General features: G+C 39.9%; 2 protein-coding genes across 7 annotated transcripts in view; one reads left to right on the forward strand and one right to left on the reverse strand.

Annotated features, from left to right (window-relative positions):
- Nucleotides 1-3,762, forward strand: part of LOC127067747 (protein dachsous) — a 277,837-nt gene extending 274,075 nt beyond the window's left edge. For all 4 annotated transcript variants that reach the window (XM_051003050.1, XM_051003052.1, XM_051003053.1 and 1 more), the window contains one exon: nt 41-3,762. In XM_051003050.1, the coding sequence (XP_050859007.1) occupies nt 41-2,366 (2,326 nt within the window). In that variant the 3' untranslated portion in view covers nt 2,367-3,762. The remainder of the gene's footprint in view (nt 1-40) is intronic.
- Nucleotides 3,763-3,891: 129 nt separating this feature from the next.
- On the reverse strand, nt 3,892-15,837 carry LOC127067748 (excitatory amino acid transporter). Of its 3 annotated transcripts, XR_007782723.1 has the most exons (12): nt 15,360-15,680; nt 12,512-12,637; nt 12,207-12,414; nt 11,600-11,642; nt 11,273-11,526; nt 10,966-11,199; nt 8,240-8,434; nt 8,029-8,163; nt 7,831-7,939; nt 7,635-7,753; nt 6,765-6,896; nt 3,892-6,667 (listed from the first exon to the last, which is right to left on the reverse strand). XR_007782723.1 is itself a non-coding variant. In XM_051003055.1 (11 exons), the coding sequence occupies exons 1-11, from the start codon at nt 15,532-15,534 to the stop codon at nt 6,848-6,850; spliced, it is 1,647 nt and encodes a 548-aa protein (XP_050859012.1). In that variant the 5' UTR covers nt 15,535-15,837; the 3' UTR covers nt 3,892-6,847. The 3 variants fall into 3 exon arrangements, 2 of the variants coding, with proteins under 2 accessions (XP_050859012.1, XP_050859011.1); XM_051003055.1 differs by having other exon boundaries at nt 3,892-6,896; nt 15,360-15,837; XM_051003054.1 differs by having other exon boundaries at nt 3,892-6,896; nt 7,619-7,753.
- Between the last annotated feature and the right edge of the window lie 801 nt (nt 15,838-16,638).

Here is a 16,638-nt window from a genome sequence, read left to right on the forward strand (position 1 = left end):
ATCTATGCGTTCAGTTTCTTATACCTCCTTTTTCTTTTAGATATACACTTAGACTTGGTTCGAGAGATGAGAACACGACAATGGGTTCCCTGGTTGGAGATGAACTTGTCACAGTGACAGTTATCGTCGAAGACATAAATGACAATTATCCAAGCTTCCTTGAAGAGCTATATCAAGTATCGATTAAAGAAGATGCAGCGTTTGGTAGTACCGTGGCCATGTTACATGCTAAGGATGACGATTTAGCTGACACTCCAGCAGCCACTTTGACGTACGATATCACTTCGGGAAACGATGCGGGACTCTTCCGTGTGGAGAAAACCACCGGTGCTATTTTGGTGAATGCAACGCTCGACTGCGATCTAGAGCCTGAGGTTTATAATCTCGTTGTCATGGCATGTGACAGCGATCTCTCGTCACCTCTTTGTGCTCTGGCAAGACTCAGAATTCGCTTGGAAGACGTGAACGATAATTCTCCGAAATTCCCTGTTACGGAATACCTCGAATTCGTTGGTGAAAATGAGCCAGCTGGTACAATCGTCTTCTCAGCTAGAGCATCCGATCTGGATCGAGGAATATTTGGTTCTTTGAATTATTCCATCGTATCGGCAGCTGCTACAGGCTTCTCTGATATCGATGACAGCTGGAAATTATTTGAGGTTGATGCAAAATCAGGAACTGTCACGACGTGCGCTACATTTGATTATGAACAACGGAATCGTTATGCTTTCACATTGCGGGCAACCGATATGGGTGGTCGTACGGCTGCAGTCAGAGTTAGAGTAGAGATAGAATCGAGAGATGAATTCTTTCCGCAATTTACTGAAAAAATGTACAAATTTGGAATTCGAAGTGGTTCCCAAATGATGCCAGGTACTGTAATAGGTCACGTAACTGCTACCGATCGTGACAAGGGACCAGATGGAAGAGTGGTGTATCAATTGACGTCACAACACCCATACTTCAAATTAAATCGTACTACTGGTGCGTTAATCATCAAACAAAAATTAATGCATATGGACATGGATGTCGAAGAATCTTCTAGGTTGGTAGTAAGCGCTAGTTCCGGGAGACAAGGTTCTTTGTCGAATAGTACGGTTGTAGAAATCACTTTGGTAGATAATGACAGTAGTGATTCCAAAGGAGCAACTGCTATGGCAATACCAAATGATATTGGATCTAATATGGCTGTTGCTGCATCGAATGGTTTACCTGATTGGGCGCTTGGTCTTTTGATAGCCCTCCTTCTTTTGGTTCTTGCATTTGGCGCCATATTTTTGTATTTTCACTTACGAAATCGTCGTCACAAAAAACCTGGGACAAAGCCAGGTTTAAACGGAGAAAGCAACGCCACTGCCTCCAACAGTTATGTGGATCCCAGTGCTTTCGATACTATTCCTATCAGAAGCGTCGTTGGAGTAGGTGGAAGCGGAAATGGAGGTTCTGCTGGAGGTGGTGGCGGAGGCGGTGGTGCCTCGTGTCAATTCGCACCACCGAAGTACGATGAGATACCACCATACGGGACTTCAGGTCAATCGGGTCAACAACAAGCTACATCCGAGCTTTCGGGTAGCGATCAATCTGGATCATCCGGACGAGGATCAGCCGAGGACGACGGTGAAGACGAAGAAATAAGAATGATAAACGAGGGACAACAAACGGGCGACTCAGCGAGCGATTTGTCCGTTCACAATACACAGGAGTACTTAGCTAGGCTAGGTATCGTCGATCCGCCAGCTGGTACTCCGAGAAGACCACCGGAAGCTCTTCCTTTGGATAGTCTACATCTATTTGAAGACGAAGCTGCGACAGAAGCAGACATCGCTACATTGATTTACGGAAAAATCGGAGAACCTGGAAGACCTACGTCTGGTCTCGAAGTACCTGGTGGACCCAGCATGAACGGTTCCTTAAGCTCCATCGTTCATAGCGAGGAAGAACTTACTGGGTCTTATAATTGGGATTATCTTTTAGATTGGGGTCCTCAGTACCAACCATTAGCTCACGTTTTCGGTGAGATCGCAAGGCTCAAGGACGATGCTGCCAGCGTACAAAGCGGGAATTCTGGTAGTAGTGGTAGAGCTAAGTCTGTACATAAAGCACCGCCGCCACCTCTTTTAACTTCTGTCGCCCCAAGATCGCTGGCAGCTCCGGCCTTGGCCAGAGCTATCTTGCCGAGATCACCAATCAGTCATGACGCTTCCACTTTTCCCTCGGCTGCTCTCAGTCCAAGTTTCTCACCATCCTTGTCACCATTGGCTACTAGGAGTCCAAGTATCAGTCCTTTAGTTCCACCTGCAACGCAGAGAGCCAGTCAAAGTGCCAACAGAGGTATCCCCGTTACCAACGCTGAATTGAGGATCTAAATTAATTTCTCGAACTTGTGGAGCGATATTAGAATTTTTAGTGTATATTAAACTAATGATTTACGCTGCTGTCGAAATCAATATCTATAAGAAAACTGTTTGTGTAAAGGATCGTTTATATACTAATTAATTTGAAAGCCGGTTGAGACTCTTCGTTAAAACAGGTCGAACGTGATAGTTTGTATTGATTGGTGCTGTTGGATAATGATATCTGTATCGCGAGTGAAGTGTCGATAAACGAAAACTGTAATATTTTTTTCAAGTGAATGAATGTGTCTTTCTGCTCCTTGCATGCATATTATTTTCTATTCGCATGTATGTAATAGAATTTTTATTCCAAAAGGTTTACATTCGAGGAGTTAGCCATTCTCTTAATGATCAACGCGATGAAATGTGTCTGTTAGAAGAACTTGTATTAAATGTAAAAGCACAACTTCTATAGTAGGTAATAATTTATAGATTTTTATTCGTCGCGTACGTTAAGGGTCGTTTACAAAAGAACGCGATAGCACGAATAAATCTGGTGATAAGAGAAACCGCGAGAAGAAGACTGATCGCATTTTTAAGAAGAGCACTCAATAGGATGTATTATTGTATAATATTATTTCGATCGATCGACGTCTTATCGATAGTTAATAACAAAAAGAAAAGAATACTCGAGCGAAATTGTACATACGAAAGTAGTTAAATGTTTAAGTAGATAATGTAAATACAAATTAACTCGACGGATAGTAAAAAACTCGCCGTATAATCAAAAGATAATAAAAAGGGTCTAGAGACTGTCTGTAAAGGAGAAAATCAAAGCGGTCACAACGCGTTCAACGGAAGTGTACGCTCTTGTACAGTAAAATTAAATTCCTGTAATAATTTTTAATAATGATTCGATCGACGTTAAGTCGATCGGTGGCGTTTCTTTCATCGAACGCGTCGTGCTCGTTCACATAATCAATTAACGCATTGTCGCGATCGTACTGATCGCTATAAAATATTCGCGGCAATGTGACTTTCAAAAGCATCTTTTTCTTAATATCTTTTTTTATTTCTCTCTCTCTCTCTCTCTCTCTCTCTCTCTCTCTCTCTCTCTCTCTCTCTCTCTCTCTCTCTCTCTCTCTCTCTCTCTCTCTCTCTCTCTCTCTCTCTCTCTCTCTCTCTCTCTCTCTCTCTTTCGTTTTTTCTTTCTTTTCTTTTTCTCGTCCGACTCTTGATAAGAATCTCGATGTAACGAGAGTCGGTTGTCATCTCCTTCGAATAAATGAATATACATACTCATCGACGAATATAGATAATGTCATATTTTGTATAAAAACAACGTTCTCTCATTCCATTGTACAAAGACTCTTCCGAGCCGAGGAGGCCCACTTTAGTGGGCTTTAATTAAATGAATTTTTTAACAAAAGTATCACTCGTACTTTCTTACCATCATTATAAACTCTCGCTTGTTCTTTGCTTTACTCTTTTGCTTTTCAATTGCAGGTGATTTAAAGTAATACAGGAAACAAGGGAAAGGATCAAGAAATACCAGAGATTTTCTCCACGTATAAACCTGCATTTTATTATACAACACGTTAAGATGTTATATCTATATTAACACGTAGTCTTTGGATACCTTGATAATTTGATAATTTATTTAGTTATTTTGTTTTCTTTTTTGGTTGTTGTATTAGTATATTTTAAATTATTCATTTTACGAACACAGACAGAACGAAATTGTTCTTTTATCTCTTCCGGTTATTCTGCACGCGAGCGTAAAAGGAATTACGTCAAATAATCTTGATTTAGCAGCTAAACGTGCGAAGATGTGTCAATAAACAAATGAAGAAATCGATCGAGCGAAACACCGGCTTTATTGTATCTAAAATTATCGAAGCCTTCAAAGTGTGACAAAAAGGAGTGATCATTGGTCTCTAATCAATACCGTGTACACCGGTAAAGCGTTTTATGGTACAAATCGTTGGCCAGCTCGCATTTGAAGTTTCATAAAGATAGGAAAAAAAAAAAAGAAAGAAAAAATAGGAAAAGTCGAACTCGCCTCTTTTCAAGTCCGTACGGATTAGACAACGTACGTCCCTACGTAAATGCTACATACTCGAAATAGTTTGTACATTGAAACAGCCTCTACGATAAAACACGTATCGACCTACCTATTTAATTTGTCTAAAATTAGCGAAACCTTGTAGGAATCGTTTACCCATAATAATATATTATGCCGATGAAAAAGACGATAATATTTATCGTATGGCGTGTCCAGTCTTGATTATCGGTCCATTGAGGGACCTAACTAATTAACTTTCTCTCCCTCACTCTCACTCTATCTCTTTCTCTCTCTCTCTTTCTCTCTCTCCCTTTCGCTCCATTTCTCTCGCTCTTTCTCTCTCTCTCTCTCTCTTGCTCTCTCTCTTTCTCTCTTTTAACATCGAGATAAAAATTGCAATGGTTTTCTGTTCTCGGACGAAACACTAACGACACTTTCCTCGATAACTCGTGAACGATGACAAAAGTGGGATGCATATATTGTTTTTTCGTTTAAACGATGTATGTATGTATGTATGTATGTATGTGCATATATATATATACATATATATATACATGTATATACATGTATATATGTATGTATATGTGTATATGTGTGTATATATATGTGTATATATATATATATATATATATATATATATACATATATATATATTTTATTGGAAGGCGAACTGTCTTACTGTGAACCACTCTAATTACAAAAGTGAGACAGAATTATTATCTTGATTGATCGTCGTTCATCACATCGTCACTCGTGAAAGTTCGAAGCAATATGAACAACTTTTCTTTGAGGAGACTCAATAAGATGCACTCGAAGCATCTCTTTCGGTTGCCTATATTAAAAGTATTTTTACTTTCCCTCTTTTTCTTCCAAGATCGATACTCGCAAGTTACCCCGAAGTAATCGAGGACTGTAAAGGGTCTCGAAAATGATAGAGAACACGTTGTATGATACACTCGTTAATTTGACAACAATTAACGCGAAATGCGCGATATGACGTTTTATACCTGCATCAGTATTTTATCTTTTGTCTCGTCGTATATCGATCGATCGATCGACGAGAACGTAAAAAATCAACGTCTGTCTTCTTATCTTCTTTTTGATTATCATGTCCCTTACTTTTTTTTTCTATACAGACATCGATTCATAGTCAATGACGCGAACACTACAGAAAAAAGCTCACTAATCTCTTCGTGAGAAACAACGTCGTGCTTAACATCTCATAGCACCTTTTATGTTACACGACTAGCATCGTGGATATGTAATTACAACGAACTTTAATATCTTAGGATATCTACTTACAACCCCTAATACGGTGCATTAATCATTATTTTCTCACAAGGAGCGAAATACATGTGTGTATGCATATAAATGATTTTAAAGGTTCGATGATGCTAACGTTTAACACGCAGAAAACGCTACTCGTTAAATATTTAAATCTTATATCACTCTCACTACACTTTCGATCTCACTTTCGTCGAACTCGTGATGAAATTTTTACCACTAATACGACTTCGCTCGCGTCATTGACTAAGATCGATCGATCATACGTCGATGACTAATACAAAGTACTGCTTGATCATCGTATTCGATGATACACGAACATTGCAGAAAATATTTCAAGGAATTAATATGAATGACGTACGAAGAAAAAGAATACATCAACGACGCGCTTTACTTTCATCGCACCTAATCCGAGGGCGCATCGAAATTAAGGCACCACATTCGACGATGCGAATGATCACTTGTTAAGTGAAACTACTAATATTCACGATGTCGACAAAACTATTCTCCCACGATTTACGAGCAAAATTGTCGATCGTCTTTATCGTTTTGACTAACGTTTCGTTTAAAAAAACCAAACAAAAAAGAACAGACAAAGAAACAAAGAAACAATTAAAGAAGAAGAAACGTGAACAGAAGAAAACAACACCTTCGTAGCATACGAGCGAGATTTTTCTACGCGCGCGAATCATCGAACTTCTGCACTTCGGTGCTCCTAACTAGAAGCGCATTTTTCTGTAAACTTACGTATCTCAAACATTTTATTGCTACTCTTGTACCGCAAACGCACACGCGTTCCGATACGATATTGACTCCTTTTCTTTTTCGTTTTTCTCAGTTTTTTTCTTTTTAATCGTCTTGCTTTTATTCTCCCTCTGTGGTCGATCGAATCTCAGTCTCAAACTTTGCTCACTTAACTCTCGGAAATGGAGATATCTAAATTCCGTGACGTTTCAAAGTCATCGAGTGTCCTAGCAGAGTGTCTCTATCGACATTTTTGGGATTGAGAAGTTGATAACGTTGTTTAGTAAAATAAATAGATAATAAAGAAGAGAAAAGGCACTGGCGTGCCTAATATTAACCTCGCCATTGTTTTCTTTTCTCATTTCATCGGCATACCTCGTAGGTATACCATTTTAAATTGTCTTGCGAAATGGGCCATTAGTCAAACGGTCTCCTCTGTTACGCTTCGCGGTATTGGTAGTACACTGATGCTAAAAAAATAAAAGTATCAAAATATATAGTAACGTATCACAAAGTATTTTTTGCTTACAGAATTTAACTAATAGCAAAATTGCTTTCTGATGAAGAGAGTACATGTCAAAGTGCAAATGCAATCAAAATGAATCCGAAGACACTTCAAATGTCTCAACATCGTGTGACTTGTTCTATAGCGAATTACAATAATTTATGTTAGATTTATGTAATTTGTCAAGTGGTGAAAGAATCAAAGTCGCATAGTCCGTACTTGTTAGATATTCAACGATCGATCGATTTACGAAGAACAAAATCGATAATGCAGACTTTCGTCTATACCTACGTACAACAAACAATAGTATTTTTTTCGCGTTACTTTAGCGTGATCATTGAACTATAACGTGTAAACTCGGTGTTCTTACATCATCACGTATCGACTTATCGTGCTATATGTTCTTAAGCTGGTTGCGCAATGATTTGCGTATAAGCACATGGCGAGTCGAATCAGGTTCGTTTTATGAATCGTTGCAACAAGCACGTTACATTACCACCGACCTGTTATTTATGCAATCTACAATGCAATGACTCTCCAAAAGCAACAAAGTTGAAGAAAGCGTTAAGGGATGATTCAGTAAGCGTTCGATTTCAGAATAAAGAGCTTGAAATCGATAAGATAAGTAGATTGGATTTGCAAAGCGAATGTCGTTAATGAGCATATAAAGTGATAGCCTAGCCCTACCAACAAGTTAGTTTACTTGGCGATGCCGGCTATCCTCGTGTCGTCTTGCATTTCAACGACGATAGTATCAGGATCGGGTACCCTGTTAGCCGAGATGCATCCATTGGCTAAAGTTGTGGGCAGTACTGTTTCAGACTTAAGGCGATGAGAAATACCGATTAGTAATGAAACTTTAATCTCCTTAAAGAACATTAACATTAATTCTGATCTACCTGATAAGCTGCTGCATCCAATGCCATTAATTCTTTTTTGGACAATTGTTCTACTACAGCGGCTGCATAACAATCTCCTAACATATTATTGGTCGTCCTTATACGATCTCTGTAAAATATATTTGTATATAGGTAAATAATTTTACGGATGATATCGATGTGGGTATAATTATAAAGTATAAAAAAAAGGAAACTTACACAAACCAGTCAATAGCAAAGAGAAGAGAAACGTCATGAACGGGTACGTCAATGGCACTCAAAACAACTAGTAATAAAACTAGAGCTGCACTTGGAACCGAAGCTGAAGAAACGGATGCTGCTGTGGATGTTAAACTAGACAAGAAAAACAGACTTTGTTCAAGTAGCTCATTACAGGTTATCGAACAAACATTTAAACCATCGAACTTACATAACCGTGATGATCTCCCCGAAACCCAAAATGATCCCGTTCATCTGAGCGATGAAGATACTTGCCACCGCGACGAAGAGTGCGGTACCATCCATATTGATGTTGCACCCAATCGGGAGGACGAATCTGGTGACTCTGGGATCGACCCTGAGCTTCTCGGTCATCAGTCGAAAAGTAACGGGGAGTGCAGCAGCCCTGTACAAAGCTATGTTAGAGAAACACCAGCCCAACGTTCTCGTTTGTAATAAAAAAGGATAAATCCGCATGCCCCAGGGTTGCTGCCGATAAGGATCATTCTGGCGTTAAGAAGAGATCTTTTCTATCGATTAAAAGAATTTTCTTTCTTACGATACAATTTCAGAAATGTATAGTATCATCGTATTATTACATATGCGTGTATAAAGTATATACGAAATGATTTGCCAGTAATAATAGTAATGATAACAATACGGAGAGGTCATTTCATGCTCACGAAACCGAATGATATGCAAAACGAGTCGACTAAGACTCGTTCATCTAACTCTTTTCGTTTCTAGACGTACGAACGGGAGAAGGATCGAGAGACATCAGAGAATCTATCAAGGACAGCCAGAATGACCGTGACGAAGAACTGAAAATCAAGTGGTATTAATCACTGATTAAGGTCAAAATGCCCTGCGATCGGTCCCTTTCGTTGAAATGGCGTTGACTTTAATAAAATCTGCAACAGACAATTGTATGTACCTTCATCTGCGGCCATCAAATACTTACCACGGGCCACCCTCGGTCACTCTCTATCTCTCTCTCCCTCTCTCTCTCTCCCTCTCTCTCTCTCTCTCTCTCTCTCTCTCTCTTTCTCTTTTTGTCAGTGTCAACCACCTGCAAAAGGCCGCGTGCAGCGCGTGTTCTAATACATCATCATGATATTCATATAGTCTCTGTTCAGATACACTGATAAGTCAGTGTCTCACAGTCACGGTCTACGCACAGTTGTGTACGTTCTTTTCTGGAAAAAGTTAATCCACAGAGAAAACAGGTTGAATTAGATATGTATTGTCGATAATTCGACGTTAACGATGATAATGGCGAGTGGTTAGGTCCAGGGAGAGGGAGAGAGGATCGAAGGAAAGCTGGAGGTCGACCGCTCTGGTTAAACCACAGATTTCCATCGGAGACGTTTTGTAGTGGCTAGAGGAAGTGGATCCATGGAGTGACGTAGAAATGATATTTAGAAAATTTGTCGATCTTTTATGTGCGACTCTAAAGTGTTGCAATTTTGAAATCTCGATCGAGAAAGGTAACTTCGGAAAGACACTTTGAACGAGACAAGGTTAATGTCAAAGAAAGAGGATTAGATTTAATTGTATTTGTCGAATGAAGTAAGAAAGTTAGAAAAAAGACGTGCGTGATTGATCACGACGAAATATCGGAAGTATTACGTGATATTCGATGATTTTGTTCAAGATCAATAAATGAAACTTTTTTGCACTTATTATAAAAGTAGTTCTACGTCAGTGACTTGGGATGTGGAAATGTAGTTGAACTGGAAAAATGATCGTTGCTTCGCGCGATCCGCACAAATGAATGATCAAAATGTAAAAAGAATGATCGCACGTGGTCCAGCAGCTCTCACCAGTCAAGGACGTCCCCGTCAAACCTGGAAGAGCGGGCTCGGCGCAAACAACCAATATTTTTCCAGTTCCTCTTTTCAATCTTACAAAATGCTAATAATTAACTAAATAACGATGAAGAAGTTATCAAACGTGGAGCCCTCCTCGAGTCTCGAGAAAGCTTCCACGCCACAAATCAGTCCAGGTGACACGGAGTCAGCCGATTTCCGGTTTGAACGATATGAAAAATTTGCCTGAAGAGTTCCACCATAGTTGAAAAATTGAAAAGGATTAGATAAAGCATGTTCTTATGGCGCGTTGCGTGGAAATCTTTCACTCCGGTAAACTCGAACTTCCGATAATTGCAATCGATTAATGACCGAAGGAAGTTCGAATCACGGAGTATCAGGTACCGGTAGTAATCCACATCCTAAGTGCCACCCGGAACTGCATACCTCTCTCCCTTTCTCTCTCTCTCTCTCTCTTTCTCACTTTTTCATGGGGCATGACGAGCTCTCCTCGCGAACAACGCGATAACAATAGAGAGATTGTGTAAAATGTCAAGGAAGGATGGGAAAGGAGATTACGGCTAGAATTACACAACGTTTTGTCGACAAAAAAAAATTGACACGTTCCACAAAGGAAACGATTATGCAGGAAGATAAAAGAATATCTCTCAAACGCTGTGTAAATCTGTGGGCCAAATTTTGGAACGGATTCGGGGACCACGGCCTCGTAAAGCCACTCCACTCGGCTGGCTGAAACACATTGTTTCTATAAAAAATCGATTCAAGTCGTTTCGACACGCCCTTCCGTTTCTCGAAAACGTTCACTGTCTTCACGTCGTCATCGGTATATCATGCGCGTGCAGATTTTGGACCATCACCATCACGTAAGAGAGTCACATGTGATAAATAGAAAAATCAAGCGAGAAGACGATGGGAAATTATTTTCAGTGGGAAGAGAAACTGATATTAGTTCTTTTTCTGTTCTCTTAATGATGAGAGGAAACAGAAAAGAAAAGAAAGTGGAGAAACAGGATCGAAATCGACAATGACGATGACGACCGAGGCCCCTTAAGGCAGGCGTGATGGGTTCTCTGAAGGTCGGGCTGGGATTCGAAGGTCGACGACTCACGTTGATGCCATGGCGAAGGCGGTGAGTGTACCCTGGGCGAGGCCGGCGTAGAATCTAAAGGGATTCTTTCTCACGAAGGCCAGGTAGATCAGCTGCATCACCACCAGCTGATAGAAAAAGACACCGATCACGATCGTGACGATGAACCAAGCTAGCTGCGACATTACCAGCGCCAGATCGTCCACACCGAGGATTTTCCCGGCTATTACCGAAGTTATACCTACTGGCGTCACCCTGTGCGATTAAAAGGATTGTAATTAATCGTCGTGTTGCTTAAACTCTTTCGTTATCTTTAAGACTTACTTACCACATCGCAGTGGAGACCATTCGCATAATGACCTCGAAAACAGCCTTGAAGAAATCTATCACAACCTGACCCTTCTCACCAAGGGTACCTAGGAAAGTGCCGAAGACTAGACAAAAGAAGACGATGCCTAAAGTGTTGGTACCACTTCTATATTGGATCACTCTGATCAGGTCCTTTTCACCGACCACTTCGACCGATAGACCATCGGTTTGATTCTGTATCGGTGGCTTTCTCGGAACGTAAACGGTGTGTGCCTTTAACATTATATCCATAATTATTATTTTATATTTCATTCTCATCGAACGAAATAGAGAACATTCTTTTTACCTGTTGAAATGCAGCTTGAAAGAGATTGTCAGGAAACATGTTCCTAAAAATAAAACACAAAAACGGTTCAATTAAATGACATCTCTACACTCGAGTTCCATAAAGGACACTTTACGTTTCTATACGTTTCGGAGACTTTGAACGAAACGTTTAGTAAAGCCATCAATATGAAGAAAGATATCACGGACAAGGAAAAAGTGTACTTCGCGCATGAATAAATCACGCACGATCGATGCACATCTATTTTGGTCTTTGGTCGAGTATAGTGGTGTTCGTGATCACAATGAAAATTTTTCGTTTAAAAAGTTCGGTGATCGTGAAACCGAACGACCTTAATCCCTCAGCATGGAAACTACGATAATTCACCTTTGTGCTTTTCGCGCGAGTGCTGTCTTACTAGTAAAATCTTCCACTACTGCGCTTCTATTCTCACGCGATAAACCAAGGATCGATCTGATTCGTTTGAAAATAAACAAACTTATTAAATAATACTACAGAGAGAAATGAAGAATTAGTTAAGAATGGAAGTGAAACGTATTGGCTGGACGATTTTAATTCGGAGTATCTCTGAAAATGTCACAAGGATAAAAGTAGAACTTTTCATTACCTTCCTAAATCCAGAAGGCTGTCCAAGATGTTGACGGCTCTGGCGTGAGTCAGAGGTGTAATCGATTCTCTGATTCCTGGATTTCCAGGGTGAATAACGAGAACAAGGATAACTCCTATTACGGCATTGAGGAAGGACGTGAGTATGAAATAGACGAGAGTTCGTATGGCTATCATCCCGTTCATCCTAGCATTCAAACTCGCTGAACCTTTGAAATAAAGCAAACGAACGTTATTAGACGGTTATTAGGTTAAATGTGCTATTTTTTGTTTTAGTTTTTTAATACGTTTCTAAATTAAACTCACCTGATATGAGGCTAGCAATTACCAAGGGTAGAATCATTAATTTCAGTATTCGCATAAAAAGTTCTCCGGGATAGCTAATCAGCATCACAGCGTCTTCTCCAAGGCCCAATGGTCGCAAACCAAATCCTTTAATTATACAAGATCGTTTGTAGTGGAATATGCCAAGGAAAAAGTAGACTGAAAGAAATTATCAACTCCTTTAGATTGAAGTAGCTATCGAGATAATTATATCTCTAATTGAATAAACTTTTCTTAACGTAAGATGTTGCTGAGTAATTTCCTAGGAAACGTTCGCGTTTCATCGTATTTAAGGAAAAGTTAATAAGGTGTGCTGACTTAGAAGCTCGAGGAAAGCATTCGGTAAGTTTTTCTTCCAAGAAAATTCTTTAAATAATCTTTCAGCTGGACGAGGAGAGGATTACCGAAAACGTAGGTGGATGTCTACGTGCGGCACAGTATAACTCAATATGAAGAAGCAAACTGCCCTTGAACCTTCCAAGGGGTCATGTAAAGAGCAAAGTGCTCGAAAGATACGAGTTTAGCAAGATCGAGTTTCGGTAGGAAGTTAATTAGATGAGACTTTTGAAGGAAACCTCTCATCGATGATTGACACCTTTTAACGGGATAATGTGACCACCGCAAGAGTTTTACGTAACGAATGGTAATTTCAAACTGGGTCGTCTACAACGTACAAGTACACACGTAATCAATTCCACCCCCGTTGGAAAACTATTCCTTTTCTTCTGAGTAAAATCATCGAGTATTTTTCGTTACGTCGTCGTTGGCACGAGCTCTTGCAAAATTCCCGATCGATGTTGCGATTATGGCTCGAGCATCGTAGATATGAAAATTCACGAGGAGAAGCCTTGAAGATACGCGGAAGCGTTTCTATGCATAAGTATTTCTAACGAGCCACGTGCATGACATTTCTTTTTGAGCACGCTTTTTACCTGCTATTCATCATTTGCCTCATAACGATACAAATTTTCCAACTATCATATTTCGCTATAACGAACGAATCCCCAAAAAGTGTATGAAAAAGTTGGTGTTATTTTTCAATTTTCTCAAGCGTTTATGATACGTGTTTGAAGCTTCATAGATTTTTATCTCTGTTCTCTCTATATTCATAAAATTAATTAAATGTTATTGGATAATAGTGCGAAAGCGTATAAACGAACGATCATTCGTTTTCATTCTCCTTAGAGATGTAATAATGCGAGAAAAACACGTGCATTATCAATATTATTGAATTCTCACACTTTCTTCGTTCCCCGTGTAAAATCTATATCGTTGACGTGGAAAAATAAAATATAACTCTCATAGAGACTAAGCTCTATCGATCGACGCAAATACCGACCTGCAATACTCTTTGCGTAATTATCTTTGTAAAATAGTATCTCTTCTACACAAGTCCACAAGATTATAGTTTGCTTTGATTTCTAATTTAATTAAATATTTATGAAAACTTAGCGATGAATGTAATGTCATCGACTATTGAATTATCAACGAAAGCATCGTAAGCTTTCGATCATATTTTATCCACGGCCGTGAATAACAACAACAAAAAATAGTGTCCTAGATAATCCGAAACTGATACCATTAACGAAGATTGCTTAGTAATATTATTCTGCTCGTCGCATTATATAGCTATAAACGTTTGAAATATACTGTCAATGAAATTGCATTGAAGATACAAAGAACATTAAAGTAAGAGTCCACGTGATAAATCGTTTTCACGATATGCCAAGAGCAGCTATATGCCAAGGGAACCAAGGCCAACGGAAATATAGAGGACAGTGTACATATGATCAATCATGAAGAAAAAAAGGAGGTGTTCCACTACGGATAATAACGATAAGTATCTGTTGTTTGCTTCAACAGTAACGAACTCGATCGAATGCAAAGAAAACATACGAATGCAAGTAATAAAATAGTTTGTTATTTGGTTGAAGTTCTAGATGTCTTTTAACAGCAATAATAAAAGTATTCGTGGAAATAACTTTACCAAATTATTTTATTTTATACGATCTATAGTTTCGAGACAGTACTTGGGAAGTTATTTGCTTTTACGTGTACGGTGGACTATTCTTTGTAAAGGAAGAATAGAAAAGCGATGTGAAAATTTGAAAGGACAATAACTTTAATGTATATGTACCTAGCCCGATATTCTCTTCTCCCTGTATAGACAAGCAATTACTTATCGACCATGCATTCGCATATATGCACTTGGTTCGTGTGTTACTTCGACATCCGTAGAATCCATTGATTATCGAGAGTACACGTGTGACACGATGTGACAGAAATACGAATGATGATTACTTATTAATACGTATCTTTCAGCACTTACGATAAAATTTTGTGTGCTTCAAGGAACTTAAAAATACTATTAATTGACATTTCAAACAATTATTCAGCGAAAAATCATTTAAATCTTTAATTCGAGCACAGTATTATATATCGAATATAAGATTAAATTTCGAGAATAAATATAAGGCGTAGTGTGCTAACGAGGAAAGAAAATTATCCATTATGTTGGCTTCAATGGTAAATTATTAATCCACGCTTTATCCTGTAAAGTGAAAGCCGTTTGACCCATCCCTACCCGAAGTTTATAAATAAACAAATGCGGTTACGGAGAAACGAGAGGGTAAAATTGCCTTGTTCTTAATATCAATAAAGGCTATCGTAAAAGAAATCAATCAATCTTATCTCGTTCTAATCAAAGCAAAAAATTTCTACTTAAAGCGTCGATACGTATCTGTACGTACTGCCTAATGCCTGATCAATAATTTATTGATCGGAAATAATTGAAATTAAAAGCTACAACGTTGTTGTAGCAATTACCTACCAAGGATCACACCAAAAAGTACACCGGACAAAGTGATCATGAGCAAGAGATTCTCCCGCATCCACTTCCTAGTGTCGGCGGTCACCTTGCGGGGACCCTGAGAGGCCGAGACGTCCTGCCCGTCCATCTTGGCGAACAGGTACTCCGAGAAGCGCGCCGAGGACTTCTCCTCCATCTCACTTGGCCGCCAACAAGAAGCGGCGTAGGAAGCGGTGGTAACGTTTGCGGAGGAGGCAACCGATCCGCTCGTTGATCCTCCGATCGATTCTGCCGTGCTCCCTTCTCGCGATCTCTCGCGGCTAACGGCGGGGCCCCGGCAGCACCACGACAACGACGGGTTGCCGTTTTGGGAGTGTTGAGATAAATCCCTGCGGAACGAGCAATCGCGAGCGCCTACCAGACGTCCCAACAGCCTGCCGGCCTTCTCCCTGCCTATTAACACGATCGTGGTACTCGAGAGATATTCGAACCTTTCGAGAAATCAACGAGTCTCGCCTCCCTTCTTTATGGGATTCTTATCACGGAAGAGAACTTTGTCCTCTCCGAAAAGAGAGAAAGAAATTTTTGCACAACCGATTGTTCTCGATTTAATCGCAGAAGAAACGTTGATAAATGTTTTTTTCTTTTCTTTTTCTATCCTTTCGAGGAACAAGTAGTAGTCTTGAAGTGATCTCTTCACGTTAGAAGCTGCACGATAGGATCGAAAGAATTGCCACTGTTGCACAGGGTCAGTTACCTTCCAGATACCTGCTCGACACCCTACCAGCAATATCACCCTTCCTCCCCTCTCTTGTATTCACAGAACGACGATTCAGAAGGTGGTTCCGCCTTCCTTTCTTCCTTCCTTCCTTCCTTCCTTCCTATCTTCCTTTCTTTCTTTCCTGTATTCCTTTATTCTTTTCGCGTTGCTTAGCTTTCTCCTTTTCTTCTTTCACTGAGAATTATTTAGATTTTTGGCACGAGGTCGATTCTCGTTTATGACCTTCGACGGAAATGGACCCTCCTGATGACGACGATGCTGACGTAGTAACGTTGTTGATCTTGCACTAGCTTCGATGCGATTCTCGCAAAGGATGAGCCCCGACTGGGCCGGTTACCGGCGGACATTGCCGTATTGATTTCCCTGACGACCCCTTCTGTCTTCTCTCACCCTCTTTCCATCCTTCTCTTATTCGCAACCGTGAGCTCTGCTGAGCACGCGCATGTGCGAACTCAGACCGCCTAACTCGGTCGCGACAGAAACGAGGATACGTGCCGATGCTGATACCTTTTGCTTGCT

This window comes from Vespula vulgaris, chromosome 11, assembly GCF_905475345.1.
Source record: "Vespula vulgaris chromosome 11, iyVesVulg1.1, whole genome shotgun sequence".
NCBI lineage: Eukaryota > Metazoa > Arthropoda > Insecta > Hymenoptera > Vespidae > Vespula > Vespula vulgaris.